Source organism: Syzygium oleosum, unplaced genomic scaffold (genome assembly GCF_021117445.2).
Source record: "Syzygium oleosum isolate NSW1041296 unplaced genomic scaffold, Sole_v2.1 Sole_v2.02, whole genome shotgun sequence".
In the NCBI taxonomy this organism is placed as follows: Eukaryota; Viridiplantae; Streptophyta; class Magnoliopsida; order Myrtales; family Myrtaceae; genus Syzygium; species Syzygium oleosum.
In genome coordinates this window covers 16,033,303-16,054,667 of record NW_026607486.1, presented here as the reverse complement: position 1 = coordinate 16,054,667, position 21,365 = coordinate 16,033,303, and the positions used below count along the sequence as shown (strand labels likewise).

Below are 21,365 nucleotides of genomic sequence, written 5' to 3'. Positions count from 1 at the left end.
TTTAAGGTAAAAGACCGCATCAAATGCCACCCTAAATTAGTGAATGTCCTCCTGCGAAACGTCAAAGAAGTGAGCTTCCAAACATGTGGAAATGGCTTCCATTATTTGATCCGAGTTTCAGATTATTTTGGTATCTGCTCACAGAACAGGATTGCCATCACAGATAGCCTCTGTCTTGGAAGCTCTTAATGCAGTCATCAAACATCTGCTCCAGAGATTTTAATGGAGGAAGCCCCAGCTCCATTATCTTGCCACCGTCCATGCTGTGTGGATTATTATCTCCGCTCTGGCTGCCGCACCTACAGTATCGGAATAAGAGAAACTCTGCAGATCAATGTTATGGATTCGTGTAGAAGAAGATACGACTAAATGCAGTCGAAGACACCACACTTGAGCTTGCTCGACAAGCGATTGATTAGATTTGATAGCGCGAGCGCGGACAATAATTTCTTGAAAGAGATGTGCTGTTAGTAGTGAAGTCGAGCAAAGTAATTTGCCGCCTTTGTTGTTATACTCACTTGTTCTCAAAGGGGTATTGTGGATACTTGGCCCTGAGCATCTCAATGATTTGAGACCAGTGAGCCACTGAGTTTGAACATATCAGCCTGCCTGAGGCTCTCTTTTCCTCCATGGCCAAAATGTGCGCGGCAACCACGTCGTCGATGTGCACGAACCCGACCGTCATGTTGGGGTACTCTCCTTGTAAACCTGGCGAGAGTGCCTATAGACTTAAATTTTTCCTTGCAGATGAAAGAAACATACTTTTAACGATATCTACATCACCGAACCAAGTCAATTCAAGGAGAAATAGATTCTGCTCATTGGTTCTAGTAAACCAGCATCATCATCCAATTTGATCAGGTTTTAAGTTATTCAATCAGGTGTACTAATTAACGGGCAGTACAGCGTAATTGATGTACTTCAGCACAACATTTTACGGCGCGGAACTAGTGGATGCGACAACTTGATGGCTTATTAATGTCGATATGAATTGCTTAACTGACGGAGGACAATTCGTGAATCAGAAAAGGGAAGTCCCTGGTGGGTGTGACGCTGGGATTGTAAAACTAACCTTTCACAATGGCAAGTGTCAAAAGCAGTGTGCTCGTCGGTTGCGGAGCGAGCGATGGACCGACCACTAAAGATGGGTTCACCACCACTAGATCGATCCCATATTGTTCTGCCACTTTCCACGCTTCCTTCTCTGCAATGGTTTTCGCATATGCATACCAAAGCTGCACCAAGCGAAGCAACAATAGTTTTTGCAGTACTCAGTATTGTAGAGTTTCTAATTAGAGAACACACTCCAATCGATCTCACATTGTGGCGTTTACAGTACTCGGTATCACTCCAGTGCGATTCGTCGAGGGGCGAAACCTGCTGAACGTCGTCTCGGTATCTTATCGCGGAGCAGGAAGAAGTGAGAATGACCCTCTTCACGCTACTCGCTCTTGAACAGGATTTGAGCACGTTCAAGGTGCCGTTTATACATGGATCAATTAAATTTGCCTGAAATTGCACAATGCACACCAAGAAGCACCCGGAGGAGTCAGAATCATACACAGGTAGGCTATTACTAAGGCAAACAGAAGCTGACCAGTAATACAAAGATTTTACCTGGACGTTGTCATCATAAGGGATGAGAACAGGGGAGGCGGTGTGAAAGACGCCATCGACTCCATGAACGGCCGCGTCGAAGCTTCCTTCCACCGTCAGATCCGCTTTCATTATCCTCAGCCTCTCTTTCGCTCCCTTGAACTCCTTCAGAAACCCAACCTTGCCATCATCCCCTGTTTGCCCCAGGAAAAAACAGTTTTCAAAACACAAATGAAAGATTTGCCTCTTTCTTCTTGCGAGTAAACAGTGAAAAAGACCAGCTAGACTGCTGGTTCCTTTCCTTACCAGGGTCTCTGACCGTAGTCCGAACAGTGTGTCCATTCTCCAGCAGGGACTTCACCAGATACGCAGCAATGAACCCTGTTCCTCCGGTCACGCAGTATTCTGGCATCTTCTCTCCCTCCCTCTGTCAGAGACGCGCGCACAGAGACAGAAAACAGAGCAAAAGGACGTGAATGTGTGATTCAACTGTCCCAGTAGCTACTGTCTATGTATGGAATGGGGTTACTCTGACGCCGAGGCGTCACGAGAAATGCATTTCTCCATCGTTTTCCTCTGCTTTGATTATTATTTCAATCGTTATAGTTTCGCAAAGGCTACATGGTTCGAGGATTACCAAACGTGGTCCACTTCGTGCCTTCAACGGTTGCATCGATTCACCAGAGTATTCATCGTTTGTTGGCTAATTCCAAAGGAAAGGATGTCAGAGTCACATGCACTTGCAAAGGAAATGTGAGCTTTTGCTTTATGTAACAAAGCATGCTTAGAAGAAGACTTCACTAGTAGACATCATGAGAGGAGCCTAGGCTTCTTTAGAGAATGGATCATGACATCAATAGGATTCTGTAGGGTTGGACTTAGTGGGGGGAAGCATAAGGTTGGGAAAAGTTTAGTTGCCCAACCAACTCCACATGATGCTTTCAACAAAAATAAAAATAAAAATAAAGCGGGGAAAAAGGGAATCGATTCCGTTCCGTCTGATAATCACTCTGTTGACACCGATAATTAATCAGGTCGTCGACAGTAAAAATAAATTTAAAGTAGGAGATGTATAAAGTAGCAGAGATAAATGCATAAAGGTCGTCAAAAGATGACGTAACCCATAAAAGGTTGATTACGGAAGCAGACAGCTAGTAACCATTGGAATATCCTGACGGGAGATTTAAGAATTTGAAATTGAAAAGATTGGCGTCGTAGAAGAGGTAAGCGCCACCAGAGTTTCTGTAGTGAAAGTCATCGATAAAAATTGTTATGGGGAGACTAGGCTGTCGACAAGAAAAGGTGCACACGGTTTTATGCACAGTTAGTGATGGTTTGATACGAAGGATAGGTATCAAGATAAAGAAATGATCGACGACAGTTATCTCATGGGAAATGACAGGTGTTAAGACAAAGAAAGGATCGATGACGGAAGCATTGATGACGGTTATCTCATGGGGAAGGACAGGTGTTAGGACGAAGAAGGGATCGATGATTGTTATCTCATGGGAAAGGACAGGTGTCCGAAACAAAGACGAGACCAAATTAACGGTTAACAATGGGCACGAGGAAAATGAAGAAAAAAGATAAGATCGATGGTAGTTAAAGGACAGGTGTCATAAAATAAACGGCGAAAATGAGATCAATGGTAGTTATTGGATATGATTTGATCGAAGGCATCGGAAGGCGGTTATCATGCTCACAGTATAAATACTACCCCATAGCCAGAAAAATCCCCCGCGAACACACAATCAAAATATTATCTTTTAATCATTTTTACTTTCCAATCCTGCACTTTCAATTTCCTTAGTTGTAGTCATCTACGTTTGTAGCACAATAGTTCTGTAATATGGGATCGATAGAGTTCAGATGCCGCCAGTAAATTGCTGGACGGATTTGTTTGAATTGTTTATAAAGTTCGAAGTTCATATTGGCTGAATCTTATCACGGCCTGGAGTTGCATTGTTCTTTGTTTGCGCCTGGATATCTCCTGTCCGGAATCGCCATAGAACCCGGTCTTCTCTTATTGAAAATCGAAGAACGATTTTTGGTGAATTATATTTCGTCACGAGAGCTTTTCCGGCGAAACACACTAAATAGAATGCTACGATTTCTGAGATAGACATGAAGTTCTCGATAAGGCAATTAAAGCGTCGTCTCACGTTTCACGACGCATTCTCGCTTGGATTAAGTGATCCGAATCCTCATATTGGTGGACGTCACGCGAGTTTAGAATATTTGATCCCTCGGATAGGTTGGTCCAGCATGAACCCAAGTCTTCTTTTATTTTTGGGGAGCGCTTAAGGGTGAATCATGATTTATAATTTCAGTCTCTTTGCTAATCTCATTACCTTTTCTGTATATGCAATTTCTAATTATGATTCGCTTGGGAGAGTCCGAAAGAATTCACTTCTTGACTTTAGTCCTCTTTTCTTGTCACAAGCAATATTTGCCTTTGTAATCATGGTGTGGAAAAAAATCAAAGTGTGGAAATATGATTCTAATCTTCGGTAAAACTCTAAAAGCATCACGTTCGAGAATGTCGTTAAAATGTGGAATGTTTGCCGATGCCTACATGCTAATGTGCAAAATTTACTAGAAAATGCCTTTGTTTAATGGGCCTGTACGTTTAGGATTAAGTAAGAGAATTTTTTTTAAGCTTCTTACCAAAATTTTTAAAATTTTATTCAAATTTAAAAGAATTGCGTGTGAATTGACGTGCCAAAACTTATATATATTATGAAAGTTTCATGTGTTTCGAGTTACATAATTCAAAGTGTGTCGGTTACAATATTTAAATCAAGTAAAAGGTAAAAAGCAAGAGTTCATTTCGGGCACGGCATTTTCGACCATAAAGACAAAAACGCCTTTTAAGTTCAGACCCAATTTACTATTTGTTCAACCAAAATCTGATGCTCTGTCCTCTATGCCTACAAGGATTCATAAAAAGATCAAGCAAGTCTTCATCCACAAATCCCATTTAGTTGTTTTAATACGGTGGATGTTCAAATTGAGGAAGAAATCAACCTTCGGAATAGAAGCTCTCATCTGTCTTTTCCTTATCTTTTGACCTACCAATTTCATGAACATTTTCATCGTCTTTCCTCATGAAGGTCATCAAATCCATTCCATCACCTATTTTTTTTTTTTATTTGGCATTCATTCCCCTACCCAATTGGTTCCTGATGAGTTTTGTTCTATCAATCGTCACAATTCCCATGCCGTGCCACGAGGCGAACACATAGGCAAAATGAAGTGCCACGTGGCGAGTACTCGAGCGAACATTCTCTCAGCTCCGTTCTCAACCAGATGTTGAAAGATTTACTTAAGATCAGGGCTTTTTTTTTTTGCCTTGGCCATGGTAAGATTAAGGTGTTAAGAGACGCAATAATTGGCTCCTCCTCCTCCTCCTCTCGCGAAAAGCTTGGATTGGGCTCGTCGCTGACAGCCCTGAAGCTCGGGCCGGCTGAACTCATGGACGAGCTCTTTCCCTCGCAATTTTGTTGCAATTTACAAACAATGAAATGAAACTTGGGCTCTTCCCTGATAGTCCTGAAACTTGGGCTGGTCCTGGACGATCTCTTTTTCTCTCCCCATTTTCTTGACTTATAAACAGTAAGAACGAAACTCGGGCTCGTCGCTGATATGTTAAGGTGATCGAAAAGGGCTCGACGCAAAAAATACGAACGAAAGAGCAGCTAGCTGGGCCCGATTCGGGTCGGTTTGGGTGCCACATTCCGTTGGCTTACAAACATGCAGATAATTTGCATTGATAGAAGGAACGACGAAAAGCAATAGTTCAAAAATGAGGATGATCTGCACGTATGCACAACTCGGTAAATCCTCCTGGCGGATTGGGTTGTCCCACCGGCACGCACGGGAGTCCTGCATCTCTTAATTGTGAGAAGCACCGATAATGATTCATTTTACTCCAAAAGTGCTTCCAATGAAGTTTGAACTCATGATCACCAAAATGTAGTTCGTGATATTTCGTATTCTTTAGAGCAGATAAATTTCAAATATGACTTTTTTCGGTTATATTGCCTTTTCCAGGTTGGCTGTTCGGGGCATCTTATTAGAACTTTTGCCTTTTACTTCTTGCTTTCCTCTAAACTTTTGGAAACAAACAAAATTTTGAGCTTAAAATATATAATTAATCGATTAATTAACTTCACACGTTGATATCTTTATGTTTTCAAAGATTTCGGGTGTTTGGTTAAATGAAAAATACAAGATTTGAGGAAAAAAAAGAGTTGAAAATTTGAAAGTACAAATGACTTTTCTCTTGACGCTTTTATTCCCGCTTATTTCACTTATCTATGCGAAGAACTTCTTTTAGGATGGCAACCACGTTACGTTGTTATTGATTATGTCTTGCCAGTTGCCACTCAAGTCCAAAGTCCCATCATAGTCTTTCCACCTAAATGTGATAATGTAGGCCCTTGCATGCATAATGCAGTTGACTTGAAGTAATTCCATAGAAGAACCTTGCTTTTCATCACAATCTCACGTAGTCTATGGCTCAAACATGCAGAAATGGTAGGTGATAAGCGCAATTCCACACAGTCGAAAGGTGCTTTTCTTTTATACTACAAAAAGTCATTGTAATACAACCTTTCCAGGTGTATGCTATTGCTCAAGCACTTGTTCACTTTCTTCGTCATTGAATTATACTAATCACGAGAAAGTCACTCACTTCAAGTAGGATATCTTCTTATAAGCGATTTCAATTTGAAAAAGTTGTGGGTTTTGTGAACAAGTGTCCCTGTGACGTATTTAAGTTAATAGGAATTGAAGACTGTTGCGGAAGCCAAGCGATCGAACAATAAAATTTGACAGATTAAGAAAATAAATTGGACACCAGATTTATGTTGTTTGGTCATAGTGACCTACGTCCACGGAGAGAGCAACAGCGAATTTTACTATAGATCAAGCGATACAACGGATATTACTGTTGAGGAAAACTCCTATTGATTTTGAAGTTGACAAAACCTTCCATGTTATTATAAGTCTGATACTTATTCTGAACTAATTTATTCCAGGTATTTATATTCTGGAAACTCAGAAGGAAGTTATTCAGACTTTACAAGCTGTCAAGTATGTTTTTGAAGACCCACATAATTCAGGTTTTGAGATTCAGACGCAGAAGTTATTCAGATGCAGATGCAGAAGCAGAAGTTATTCAGATGCAGACGTAGACGCAGAAATTATTCAGACGCAGAATTCAGAACGAAACACAACAGCTAGTGATCTGGCATGGATTTCACAGAAGGCATGTTCTGATTGTCTCAATCTCAATCAAATTGATTGACAATCAAACATTACGATAAGAATGCATTTCAACGGACAAAGCTCTACTTATGGAAACCAAGATTCTGATTGTATGGGCGACCATAATCAGCGGGATTCAGAATCTGTCATCCAAAGGCTACTCAATCCTTATTATACAAATCTGTCCAAGGTGAAGATTGGAAGATGATCCTCTGAAAGCTGTCCAACGGCTAGTAGAGGAGTATTTAAGGAGATCAACGAGCAGCAGAAGAAAGTACAGAATCAAGAATCAACAAGTCCAAAGTCTGAGCATACTCCAATCATTTCTCTTGTCGTTCTGAGCAAAACATTAAGATCTTGAGGGACACTTTGTAAGAGTGATTGTGTGAGATAGAGAGTCCTATCATACACAAGAGTGTTAACACTCGAAGTTGTAATTCCTCTTGATTACATAGTGAAATCCAAATGGTAGAGGTCAGTAAGCGTGGGAGAGTGGAAGTAGGCTTGCTATAAGCCGAACCACTATAAACTTGTATGCAGATTCTCTATCCCTTATCTCTTATTTTACATTCTGCATATCAAGAGCACCGTCTATATAATCTGTCTTGAATCTGAATTTTATTCAGACTCTATTGTGATTTATTTTGTTTCCGCATAAATTATTAAAAATTGTTTAAGATCACCTAATCACCCCCCTCTAGGTGATCCTTGCTAGCTACATCAATTACAACCATACTCGAGTCACTCAAATACTCCAAGTGTTTTCCAGGCTCCAATTACACCCAATAACTCACGCAGTGTTTAGCCTCACAATTCCTCACGAAATAATCTCTTAATCTTACGAAAGAATTGACAAATCTTACACAAGATTTAATCCGCTACAATCACTTACGCTCACTCTTGGACACAATTTACCGAAGAAAGACCCACAAAACTTGCCAAGCACTCGTTTCGGTGCTTCAAGTCTTCTCTGGGGCACTCTGCACTCTTCAATTTCTGCCTCCCAAGGTGCCGCAGTAGAATATATTATATGTGCCCAAGAGTTGACCGAGCCATGGTCTGAATCAAAAGCCACGTTGGACTTTCTTGTCCGAGCCGTTGACTCCAACATCAATTAGGAAAGAATATTTGTTTCCTCCAGCAAATATTTGACTTTATTTTTTTTTTATATTTCTGCTTTCCACTCGGCAACAAAGGAGATAATACCCTTTCCTCTTCTGCTTTTCGTGGACCGGCAACATCCAAGTCCAATAGGCTTTCCTGATTAAGGGATCCATATTTATGAAAATATGACTTGAATATCCATATGCACTTTTCGATCAAAATCGTCCATAGTCTCAAACTCGAGACATATTTTAACAAAGACAACACTTTCCAAAATACTTTGATAACGGAACAACTACACATTTGAACAAAGTCAAATACTTTAAATAATAATTTTATAATTTTCAAAGTACATTTGGTTAGACTTAAGAAGTGCTTTGGACAAACTCTTTAACATCTGGCAAAAGCTGTTGTGTTTTTCATTACTCCATTGAAGGGACAGGCTTATCCTATGTGGGGATGACATTCATCAATCGGAGGAGAAGGTGGTTGGGGAGATGGTTGTTGTTCCAACCCTCTTTACTTTATGTCGATCGAATTCAATCGTTTGCCATTACGTCAAGCCCGGTCTTATTGAATTGAATATTTTAAGATTGATTAGTTCGGTCAATAAATGGAATTAATTTGAAGGCAAGTAATATATTTGATTCGCAGTGGTTCTTTTGATCTCTTTAGCTGATCAAAGGAAGAATTAGTAAACCACGAGATCGAACGATTGTCCACAAACCCCGTGTTCTAATCATGTTATTGACTTGATGCAAGTGCAATTAATACGTAGTTCGGTAGGAATAATTAGGAAGGAAGGGAAAAGATTCTAAAAATACGATCTAGTTTCGATAAAAGGAAAGAGACGGGGAGATTACGAGAGATAGTAGAGTCGATTTTATGTTCGTTTATAATCTCTCCAAATTCCTCCATATTTGGTGGGATTTTTTAATCTCATTTAGGCATATATTTTATATCTCTTTTTAAATACACAAAGCAATATAAATGTCATAGTACTTTCTTTTCATTGTTTCCCTCACTAGCATCCAAACAACGTTATAACACAATCATTTCAAATCTTTCTTTTTTTTCTCATAACTATTTAAGTTCATTCTTTTCCTTCCTAATCGCCACTTGCGGTAAAGTGTACACATCCAATTTCCTAATAAGTTTGTTGGTAGGGTTGCCGAGGTTAGCTAACTTACTTCATACGAGAATAACAATATAAATCGAAGCAAAATCGATAATTTAATCATAACTAAAGCTTAATTAACCTCATCATTCTAATTTATAAATAGTTTGAGTCTAAGCTATTGGACGAACGAATGCATACCTCAATGGAGGAATCTCTAGTGCGACTCCCGAAGTAGGTGCAAGATGGTGTGCTCCTACAACTGCTAAAAGAAATTAGGTTTTGATTAATATAATGACAATAATTATCAAGGGGTACCTTAGTATTCTCCGTAACTTATCCCTTGTTTGAATTTAGTAAACCCACTATATAAAGATAAAGTTTTTAAATTGCATTCTTATGGTCAGTAAACCCACCGTATTCACCGACGCCGGTGGTATTATCATTTGCAGATATAGATAGAGAGAAGGAGGCTAAACTTTGGCTACGTAATTAGGTTATGATTAAAATAGTGGTTCTTTATGTATTTCTTCTTATCCTATCTATCTTGTCACCTCTTCACGTCTATCTTGTTCGAGGCATTCGAACTTACTTTCCGTTCGTGATCAAATAAGCCATTTTTGTCCTCACGTATGATGTAAACCTTATTAAGAATGTGCCTAGGACAAGTTCCTCGATGTGCTCTCGAGTCTCAACTACATTTGTGTACACTAAACCTCAATTTGACCAATCCTACCCAGATCGACTGCAATTGAATAAGGGGGAAAGCATAGTGGCTTGCACGCTTTTTCCGGACAAGAACTATTCACCTAACATCTCTTTTCCAGCAATATACAACTCATTTCGTGTTTGTCTCAATTTAAGCGAGATCTCCAGCCGTCATTGTCCCTTTTTCATGGTACCTCTCCCTATATTTATGTAGTGAACCCAGAAGGACCTGTTCTGGTAAGTCTCACTTTCATTCATTGATAACTTCTCGTGTATTCATCAACCCACTATATCTTTCATGATTGAATGTGAATTTGCATTTTCCATCATGCATTGAGGTACCCCACCGTAGCGCGACGACTCAGTCCGAAAGTCGATTAGCAGCACGTTAGTTATCTTGTTCTCCTTCACCATCTTGATCTGGAAATTCGGAAGGCCAATGACAACGATAACTTATTGCAAGGATTGTTTACTTTTCAGGTTAAATGTGGTTCTTCCGCAAAATATGGGTTGACTGAGACTGGGTCGGCAAGCATATGAAGAATGCGAGTGATGGATTTGAATAGCAAGACTTCTCATGATTGCTTCGACCCAAATCGGCAGGGACGGATCTAGAAATTTTTCTTAGCTGGAGCAAAATTCGGTCTATGATTATTTTAGTAATTAATATAGTATTCTTAATCTTAAGCTTAAAACATATGATAAAGCTTCACATTTTTGTAGGTTTTATTTCCCTTTGACAGCTACATTTTTCATATCCCCAAAGTCTTAAATGAAAACATTATTATTCACTTTCATATTTCTGGAAATATTTAGTGGGGGGAAAAAGGTTAATTTGTTATTTAGCATTACTTGAAAATCATGAACTATGACAAAAATAGGTACCTTACCAGAGATCATGAAAAAAATGTGGATTTTAGGTTGCATGGACAATCTACTGTATCTCATCAAAACGGTACCTGCACTTTTGTCGGGCTTTCCTTTAATAATAATTTGGGGCTCGTTAATTTGACTTTGACAGCAACCTAGCTTGATTAATTGCTTCAACAAACAGAGAAACAAAGAGTTGAAATAGGAGAAAATTAGCAATTCAGTCTTAAACTTTTCAACTTTATCAGTGTAGTCTAGAACCTTTGCATAAATTCGAATGTAATCATTGCTGCCATTTGATGTCGAAAAACACTAATGTGATAGTCCACGACGTCTGCTCGAGTAAAGTAGTCAACTTCAATGTGCTATGCAGCACAGCAGGTGATGACCGGACGCTACATCAGTAGTTTTCTACGGTAGTTGGCCGGAAGGACTACATTAAAATTTCAAGTAAAAGTTTAAGATTACACTGGCTAAAATTGAAAAGTTTAGTATTGAAATAATATCCTTGCAAATAGGTTCAGGTTTGATTTGGTAATTGTCCCGTTGTACATGAACCTAAATTGTTTTTGTAATTATGTTTTCCATTATTTCAAATATTAAGCTCCAATGCTTAAAGAACATTTAAGTTATATCAAATTTGTCTCTAATTTCAATATACCGAAGGGTTATGCTATTTCTAAAAATTCGGCAAGTAAAGTAATTTGGCGTTTTAATGATTAAGTACTCCGTCTTTCATTTCAATGGTGGTCACAGTAGCTTTGGTGTTAAATTTGTGCTCGTTCAACGTGTTTTTGTTAAAAGCTTTGGCATCTTGCACTTGCTAAAGGACTTGTTCTCCCAGGTGTTAGATTTGAGCTTGTTCAATATTTTTATGTTGCCTTTGTATAGTGATGGTGTTGGGGACGTCGAACTTTAGCGCACACCGCCGAAAAGCAAAATCGTAACTACAAATGGAGATCCCGGCATATGCTCATCATTGATGACGATGTGTAATTCGGTGATCGGTCGCTGATCCTTTTGCTTGGATGCAGTCGCAGATCTGTTCTTGAAGGACGAGCATGTGATTATCTTTGTCAACCATGCTTTGATGATATACTTTGATTTCTGGTTTTTGGTTTTTGGTTTGTTTTGGGGTTTTACAGGCTTGCCTTGTTATGGGGACTTTTGAGATTTCCTATGGATCGTTTCATGTATCATTTTGGTAATGAATAAAAATCTCTTTTGACAAAAAAAAAAAAAGTAGTTTGGAGAATCGGCATAACGTGGGAGCATCGATCGGTTACATTTGTTGGCGGAAACGAGAATAAGTTGAGCCATAATCCGGTGAGAGAAAGTTCAGCTAATTGCTTTCTAGTCTAATGCATAAAATAGTTTAAAAAATCTTCTTTGTTGTACATGTACTTTCACATTGTTTCTAATCAAGTCTCCGTATTTTTAATTTGTCTATCTAATTCATCTACTTTCACAAATTTCTAATCAAGTCCTTTGGCTACCAAATTCAATCAAATCCAGCTATTATGGTTCGTCGAGTGACACCATAGCGTAACGCAAATAAAGTTTTTCCAACATGGACATCCATATTGGCTATATTTTTATTCACCGTCGCGTGACATAAATAAAATTTTTCCAACACGGACATCCGTATTGGCTATATTTTTATTCACCGTCAAACTTCATGCATCAGTTAAGTTACTCCACCTATGCTCGCACGTTTTCATCGTGTTATACTTTAGTGTCATCCGATGCCCACATCAGCTAAATTTGATCGGATTTGGTATAAAAGGAACTCGATTATAAAATTTAAGAAAGTAGTAGGACTTAATCAGACAAATATAAATTACATGAACTTGATTAAAAAAAGCAAGAAAATATATAGTAAAAAAGCTGAACTTTTCCGGAAAGATGCTACGTTAGGAGACTCCTTCCAAACTCCAACATAAAAAAGAAAAAGGTTAATACCACGAAGAACTCCAAACTGTGACAAATTTATTCAAAATTAATTTTGTAACCACAAAAAATCTCAAACTGGTACACTTGTGAAAAATTTACCCTCCGTTAAAGTGAATTAATACCATGATAGATCATATATTGGTAAATCTGTGATAAATAGAGAGGTAAAATCCTAAATTGGTACACTTGTCAATGGCATTCCAACTCAACAATTTGACTAAAAAATTTAACGGATAGGTAAATTTGTTACATGTGCACCAGTTTGGGATTTTTTGTTATAAAAAAATTAGTCTGGGGTAAATTTATCGTAGGTATACCGGTTTGGGGTTTTTTTTTGCGGTATTAACCCAAAAGAAAAAGAGAGTTTTGACTTACGAGGGCACAAAATAATACGACCCCTATTTTCTTCCAATAATGATTCATAACAAATAAAATCTTATTTATATATATATAGAACAATACTAAAATCGATACTTGATCATGCTTTTATTTTTTTTACCGCTAACCTACGGGACAGACGGTCCGATAATTAATCAAGTCGGGATGACCTGTACATGACGTTTAATCTCCACGTGTTCTTGTCGCTATAATCAGGAGCTTACATTACTGGAAAAAAAGTACCATTTCTTTCTTTTCCTGGTTTTGGCTAGGGCTAGAAAAGGCAAAACATAAGCAAATCTCCGTGCTTTGGGCTGTTTTCTGGCTCTCATCGCCACGAGACACAAACGCAATCGCACCTACTAATTAGTTCGCGACCGCAACATTTGTCCCTCCTTAAGCTCTGTTTATTTGCGAAAAATGAATAACTTAAAAAATATTTTCTTAAAAATAATCGCTTGTATCGCTAATAAAGATAAATAAACGAAAAATATTTTCATTATCAATGAAAATATTTAGACATAAATTATTGTCAATAATTAAAATATTTAACATTGGCTAATTATTTTAAACTATACAAACGATCGTTTTTAGGAAAATATTTTTTTAAATTATTTATTTTTCGCGAAATAATAGAGTTTAAATTCGAGCTAACTCTGAAGTGAATTCGATTGGCGAACTTGCGACCTCCCGGAGTCTAAATTCAAGCGGCCACTTAAGTGAATTCGGTTGGCGACCTTGCCACCTCCCAGCTAAGACTTTCGTATCTGAACAAAAAAGAAAAAAAAAACTAAGACTCGCGTCATATCATCGTTTCGTGGCGGCGGGGTCGGTCTTCCATGGTGTTCCGCTCATCTCACTTTCACCCGACTGCGTGCATATCGAGAAAGATCACGTCTTTGAATCCGTCTTTGATTTTGAAAGATTGAGCAAAATCAGAATTACAAGAGACTGTTTGACCTTGAGTCAATCATGTTTTTAAACGCCATTGACGAGTGGAAATTGTATCTTAGACGTCGATCGGAAGTGGTAACATGCAGAGAGTGAAGCTCTTATGGACATAATGACATGACACCCTACATCGACTAGCTTCTTTGCGATTTGCACGGACAACTTAGATTGTAACCTGGTAGATTTACAGGTAACTTGATGCGATTTACTTGTCGCAATGCTAGCATCCATGCAAATCTATAATAACGAAGTTTATCTTAATTATTGCCTTTATAAATGACGCATGGGATTCTAATTTGTAAAGAGTCGGGTCATTCTCCTTGCAACGAGCACTTTTTTTTTTTTGCACTCCGCACACATTTTGTTTCCAACTAGAATTTATACTTGCCTCATTAATGCCACGAATTTCGTGCTAAAAAAAATTAAAACATTAGTTTCAATGGGTTTAACGATGCGGATATCATTTGAAAATTCTTAACATCATTTTGTAAATCTTCTTACTATGTACTTTCTTGAAGATTTTATTGTGAAACAATTATATGCAATGAATAGAAAGATTGCTCCTCAGGGACTAGTGAAAGGATTTTAAGAAAGTTAGGGAAATTATAGACATTCTCATTCTTGTCGGGAGCAAAATGATGAAAGAGAATTTTGTAGGACGAAACCGGAGATTTTGACGGGATATTCCTGAATTTCACATAGTTAGACGCGACAGGGTAGATTTGTTTCAAGGTATTAGTTTATGAGTTTTGATGGCGCATTGAAAAGTTTAGAATGACTTTATTCAAGAGGACATAATTAAGGGCCTTTCCTCAGTGCCGTGTGACCTCAAAAAATACTAAATAAGACAAGTTAACATTTTTAGTCATTCAAATTAGACAAAGCTATGGAAAATACTTGATTGCCGGAACCGAACAAATTTTAGGATCTATTCACACTTTTTTTAAAGTTCCATAACTCTATCATAGTTTCATAGTCAATTTTAGAACTTCTCATGCACTTATTTCTTAACCACGTCGTACTGTTAATGCATGTGACAGTTTACACTAGTTATATCAAGGCTCGTCTATGATAATGATTTACTAAGTCTCCGCATCATTCATTAGCAGTAGTCGAATAGTCAGAACAGATGTCCTACTGATGTAGAGTTCTCTCTTGGACCCCACAAGTGTGAATGTATGTCTCGTCTTGTTTAGTCATCAGTAGGTCTAGGGATTACATAAATACCACTTGAAATACAAGAATCCTTAAGTACATGCCGGTTGATCCCAGATTCTCAACTTCCCAACCATTAACCCAACCGTCTATGCCATAATCGTACGAGGTAGATAAACAGATATACTTTCCAGGATCACGTCTATCAATCTAACCAATCATATGTATCAAGAATGCTTTGTTTTTCTTGCTCTGAATCTGTTCGACGTAACCCGTAGAAGAAGAGAGACGGTCCATTTTTTCATGGTTTTGAAGCGGGCGACACTAGGATTCCACTGGAACCCGAGTGTTCCTTTGTTTAGTATTTTGATGACACGGACATAATGCAAGAACACCTCGAAAACCCTAGGTTGCCCGACATATCATTGTTTCGGCCTGGTAAAATTTCTCCTATGGGGTGCGGGACTAAAGTTTGAAGCTGCTCCTCATGTTGTGAAACATCAAATCCACAAAACGTATTTATATTCTAGATGCACGTGCATGGAGACTCGACAAACCCCATGAACTGGTTAATTCCAGACCTCTAACCTGTGCAAGTGGCCACAGCTCATAGCAGTTTGCACATAGTTAGTGGGATTCAAACGGGCCAACTTTATTTTCTAAGCTGTAAATCCACAAGCACCCGAACTGAGAGATTAAAAATATAAGGCTATTTTAGCAATTGCATGTAGGTGTAACAGATTCGTACTGAAGATACTATACCAGATGATGGGGGCATCCCGTGTGACATGTTTGGATTAATTAGCGGCGTACAGAACGGAAGGTTTTAGGGAGGAGTTTATCTCGATTTTGTCTGCTCTGATTATGAGACGTAGGTTCACTCGCGTACGTAAGCTAGAGAACGAAACAAGGCAAGGACTTTCACATTCGCCAGTGGGACTTTATCATATACCGATTGCATACGCCTTCGTTTCGTATAAGCACGAGTCCCATGTGAACAGGGTCTACGTCGGATACCAGATCGTAATGGAGTATGCGATGGGATCACGAAGTCTCTTACATTTTATGTTGTTTCGAGGTTTCCCCATTGGGTGTTTGCTTTAACCTAACATGGGATCTCGCCTTTGCTCGAGTTGATCACGGACTTTCGTGCCGTGAGAAAAAAACCCACACGAATTGATATAATTGTTCGTGAAACCCGGGAGGGACAATACATGTAACTCCGAGGCCCTCGTGTCGGGTTTTCTGCCTTTTGTCCTTCTGCCCTTTTTCCTTCATGGAACCGCTGGACGTATGCTAGAGACAATCCCCAACGTGCGATGCGAAGTCATCAATCACATCTTTCCACCCCCAACGTGCGACGCGAAGACAATCCGACCCATCCGTCGAATGAAACCAACAGTTTCTTTCTTTCACCCCTTCGCAAAGTTCGTCTTCATTAATGAATCCCCCTCCCAGAAAGGGCTACGGCGCATTACTCCACGCAGAAGGACGATGCGAGATCGTTAGAGATGATCAGATTACCGTACCAAAGTAAACAAGTTGCTCGGGGAGGGAGGGAGGGAGAGAGAGGGCCTTCCATAATTGGGTCAACCAACAAAGCAAAGGGAGGGCGGAAAGATGCTAAGGAGCACAAGTTATAGGGACGGATACACCGAACAAATAGCTGAATTAGTTGGGGGTTTAGAAGATGCATCCAAATGTGGAATGGACGGGGAGAGAGAGAGAGAGAGAGAGAGAGAGAGAGTTTATGAAATGAATGATCGCCCGAAAGGTCATTATTAATTATTAACTGGGGCGTTGAGTGAAGGGAGTACCCTCCGCATTTAATCCCCTCATCTGCCTCCCCCCATTCAATTGCCTCACCATCCCGCTCCTTGCCGCGCCTTTATATCTCTCTCCTCCCCCTAAATAACTCCCTCCATCACACTCACCTCGCCCCTTGTTCCACACCACACCACGAGACAACACACAGAGTCATCAGTCTCTCTCTTTTGCCTCTCGGACACGATGTCTCGGAGCCAGCCGGACTTCTCCAACTCGGTGAAGCTCAAGTACGTGAAGCTGGGGTACCAGTACCTGGTGAACCACATTATTCCCCTCACCCTCGTCCCCGTCATGGCGGCCGTCCTGGTGAAGGTCCTCCGCCTCGGCCCCGACGAGATCCTGAGCCTCTGGCGCTCCCTCCACTTCGACCTCGTCCAGATCCTCTGCTCCGCCTTCCTCATCATCTTCGTCACCACCGTCTACTTCATGTCCAAGCCCCGCACCATCTTCCTCGTCGACTACGCCTGCTACAAGCCCCCCGTCACCTGCCGCGTCCCCTTCTCCACCTTCATGGAGCACTCCCGCCTCATCCTCAAGGACAAGCCCAAGAGCGTCGAGTTCCAGATGCGCATCCTCGAGCGCTCCGGCCTCGGCGAGGAGACCTGCCTACCCCCCGCCATCCACTACATCCCGCCCAGCCCCACCATGGAGGCCGCCCGCGGCGAGGCCGAGCTCGTCATCTTCTCCGCCATGGACGCCCTCTTCCAGAAGACCGGCCTTAAGCCCAAGGACATCGACATCCTCATCGTCAACTGCAGCCTATTCTCCCCGACGCCCTCCCTCTCCGCCATGGTCATCAACAAGTACAAGCTCCGCAGCAACATCAAGAGCTTCAACCTGTCCGGCATGGGTTGCAGCGCTGGCCTGATTTCCGTTGACCTCGCCCGTGACCTCCTCCAGGTCCACCCCTACTCCAACGCCGTCGTTGTGAGCACCGAGATCATCACCCCGAACTACTACCAGGGCAACGAGCGGGCCATGCTGCTGCCCAACTGCCTGTTCCGCATGGGCGGTGCCGCGATCCTGCTGTCCAACAGGCGGTCCAACCGGAGGCGGGCCAAGTACCGGCTGGTGCACGTGGTCAGGACGCACAAGGGGGCCGACGACAAGGCGTACCGGTGCGTGTTTGAGGAGGAGGACAAGGAGGGCAAAGTGGGGATATCGCTGTCCAAGGACCTGATGGCGATTGCAGGGGAGGCGCTCAAGTCCAACATCACGACAATCGGCCCGCTGGTGCTGCCGGCGTCGGAGCAGCTGCTCTTCCTGCTGACCCTCATCGGGCGCAAGATCTTCAACCCTAAGTGGAAGCCCTACATCCCGGACTTCAAGGAGGCGTTCGAGCACTTCTGCATCCATGCGGGCGGACGGGCGGTCATCGACGAGCTCCAGAAGAACCTGCAGCTGTCGTCGGAGCACGTGGAGGCCTCACGGATGACACTGCACCGTTTCGGCAACACGTCGTCGTCCTCGCTATGGTACGAGTTGGGGTACATCGAGGCCAAGGGGCGGATGAGGAAGGGGGACAGAGTCTGGCAGATCGCGTTCGGGAGCGGCTTCAAGTGCAACAGCGCCGTGTGGAAGTGCAACCGGACCATCAAGATCCCCAGCGACGGGCCGTGGGCCGATTGCATCGACCGTTATCCGGTCCACATCCCTGAAGTGGTCAAGCTCTGAGTGGCCAAAAGGGATGAAAGAAGAAGAAGGACAAGAAGAATTATATCATCGAGCCATCAAGCAAAAAAGGGTTTGATTGGTAGATTGGGATTTTACAAAATGGCGCTCTCTCTCTCTCTCTCTCACTCTCTCTCTGGGTTTCTTTTCTTTTCTTTTGGCCTTTCCTGTCTTTGATTTCGGTTATTTGCTAAATCAGAGTGGATTTACATTTACTCCTTCCTCCCTTGATCTGTCACTCTCAGTCATCAGTCTCAATCTCTCTCTCTCTCTCTCTCTCTCTCTCTCTCCCCATACACAAGCATCATCAACATCATCTTTGTATTCCCATCCCACCTTCCATCTCTCTCTCTCTCTCCCCCTGTCTCTCACAGCGAGAGCGTTTGTCTTCTTGGGGTCGTCGACAGTGAATTCTCTCTGCTGTTATAAATTTGCGTAGATACTCTCTCGATATGTCCTCCTCCTTTTCTTTACTGTGTATTGAATTGAATTTCTACTGCCCATTGTAACGCCAAGAGCATACATGAAATTTAGACTCGGGAAACAAGTGTTTATTATTACCTAATGTGAGAAAAGGAGACGATATGGTTCATGGAACTTTCATTTATGTTATGTAATTTTCTCCAAGTTGCACTCTAGAAAATAAACTTTACGATTACGTAAGTTGGTCCATCCCTTGAATATGTCTTACTAACCTGTTGCTATAGTAGTAAACTTGCTTATCAGTAGAAATAATTTAGTGGCAAGTTTTTATATATTTTAGTGCAAATTAGTTTTTTACTGAAATTATTTGGCTCTCAGCCAGGAGTTATATAGCTGAAATTAGATTACGCATGCCCTGATTGGAGTAATGTACTTATAGTGTATCAATGAACAAACAACATTGTGATGGCGAATAAAGAAGTCGACAAACAAGACATCCTCGAAGTTCCAAGGAATCAACTTCGATAAGGGAAAAAAGTAATACGGGAAATCCCTTCACTCGCACGAACTTCTTGGATAGGTCATCCGTCATTCTATACTAGATCTTGCCCATTACATTGATTGAAGGTGCTTGCTTCATCATCCTTGAAGTTCAAAATCTGGAGCACTTCAAAAGTTATGAGCATGGTTTCTAGATTCACGCCTGTCTTGATTTAAATCGTGTAGCATTTTCCTAATAAGTAGACGATGATTTGGCGGAGGATGTAAATAAAGGAAGTGATTATAAAATGAGGCAAGTGCAAGTTCACTACTAATTCGAGTTCAAAATGCTAAGGCCGTTTAGAATTTAAAAAATTGTGACAAGAATCCGGAGGTTATATGCCAGATTTCATGCTTGAAATGGACGGATCTTATCGTTAATTGTTTGAAAGGGCAAAATTATGCAAATTGCCCTCTATTTAGTAACCATCATCATTTTGCTCTTTTCGCCTTTTTCTTGTGCCAATCTTATATGAGAAATGATTGGGTGACAATTTTTAATCTACTTTGAGAATAAAAGTCTCTTTTTGATGACAAAAACCACAAATAATAAATAATTATAAATTGTTATGGGATTCACTACTTCAAGACTTTGTGACTCACAACATGTTGTTACTCTCATAGTAACCCAAAGACTATTATGCTAGCAAAGTCCAACTCAACATACTACATCAACCCTCATTTGAACCATTACCATTGTTTCAAGTGGAAGTCTCAGTTACCTTACCCATCCAGTCTCCTATTAATGAATCACTTGAAGTATTGAAAATTATCCAAAAAGTCATAAATCTATTGTATTACTGCAAATTTAGTTCTAAATTTTTCAATTTGACTATTTTCCAATTTAAACCATCCAACTGGCAGCTAACGTGGATGATCTTAAGTGAAACCACGTCGTTTTGCAATTTTTTTTTTTATTTTCTGAAATTCTTCTTTCTTTTTTTTTTTTTCCTTTTCCCTCACTATCCATCTTACTCAGAAAAAGCCAACGAGGGCACCCCTACTTAGGCAAGGGCGTCGTGACCGTGTCCTCTCTTCCCTGCATCTGCAGCGACTCACTCCACCACCACCTCCTTGTCCTTCAACCGAGACCCTAGTCTTCGAGCTCGCTCCAACTTTTCACGGCTCTCAGAGCTCATACAACTTCAGCGGAGAACGGTTGCGATTCTCTCGAAAATAGCGAATCAGTCTCCACACCAATGAGCAATTACACCAACGTCAAGCTACAGGAGATGATCAACGTTGTGAAGTTTGGCAAACTCAGACCCGACGCTTGGATCCCCCTCGAATACAAGGTGTCCATAGAGCTCCCGTCTAGTCGAGCATTCGCTTTGGTTTAGGCCCCGTTTGGTTCAGCATTGGAGTTCCAAATGCTCATTTGGTAGCATTTGGAATGCTGACTGTTCCTAAAAAAATAAAATAAAATAAAAAATAAAAATAAAAAATTCTTCTTCAGCAAAGCGTGGCCGGCTAGGGCGGCCGGCGAGGGGCCAGCGCCGCTGGCGAGGGGCCAGCGAGGTCGCGCGACCTCGGCAATGCCGCCCGAGGTCGCGCAACCCCGAGCGGCGATGGCTTGGGTCGAGCGACGGCCGCCTGGGTCGCTCGACCCAGCCGTCGCCGCCTAGGTTCAGCGTGACTCGGGCGACGGCCGCCTAGGGTCGCGCGACCGCCCAGCGCCGCCGCCCGGGTCGCGCGACCCAGCCGTCGCCGCCCGGGTCGCACAACCTCGGTGACGGCCGCCCGGGGTCGTGCGACCTCAGGCTTCCTCCGGCGACGGTCGCCGGCGCCAGATCTGGCTCGC

At 41.3% G+C, this 21,365-nt stretch overlaps 2 protein-coding genes across 2 annotated transcripts; one reads left to right on the top strand and one right to left on the bottom strand.

The window, feature by feature from the left end:
* Positions 1 to 2,223, bottom strand: LOC115673040 (tetraketide alpha-pyrone reductase 2). Its single transcript, XM_030595183.2, has 6 exons — positions 1,903 to 2,223; positions 1,618 to 1,790; positions 1,321 to 1,509; positions 1,073 to 1,235; positions 519 to 708; positions 1 to 299 (listed from the first exon to the last, which is right to left on the bottom strand). The coding sequence occupies exons 1-6, from the start codon at positions 2,006 to 2,008 to the stop codon at positions 158 to 160; spliced, it is 963 nt and encodes a 320-aa protein (XP_030451043.1). The 5' UTR covers positions 2,009 to 2,223; the 3' UTR covers positions 1 to 157.
* A 14,780-nt stretch (positions 2,224 to 17,003) lies between these two features.
* LOC115672865 (3-ketoacyl-CoA synthase 6) lies at positions 17,004 to 19,264 on the top strand. The gene has a single exon (XM_030594883.2). It carries the CDS (start codon positions 17,114 to 17,116, stop codon positions 18,602 to 18,604), a length of 1,491 nt encoding a protein of 496 aa, XP_030450743.1. The 5' UTR covers positions 17,004 to 17,113; the 3' UTR covers positions 18,605 to 19,264.
* The last annotated feature ends 2,101 nt before the right edge of the window (positions 19,265 to 21,365 follow it).

Coding starts and splice junctions, on each gene's coding strand:
- LOC115673040 (XM_030595183.2), bottom strand. CDS start 2,008: ATGCCAGAATACTGCGTGACCGGAGGAACAGGGTTCATTGCTGCGTAT. Junction 1,791..1,902: donor GACTACGGTCAGAGACCCTG/GTAAGGAAAGGA, acceptor TGGGGCAAACAG/GGGATGATGGCAAGGTTGGG. Junction 1,510..1,617: donor CTTATGATGACAACGTCCAG/GTAAAATCTTTG, acceptor GTGCAATTTCAG/GCAAATTTAATTGATCCATG.
- LOC115672865 (XM_030594883.2), top strand. CDS start 17,114: ATGTCTCGGAGCCAGCCGGACTTCTCCAACTCGGTGAAGCTCAAGTAC.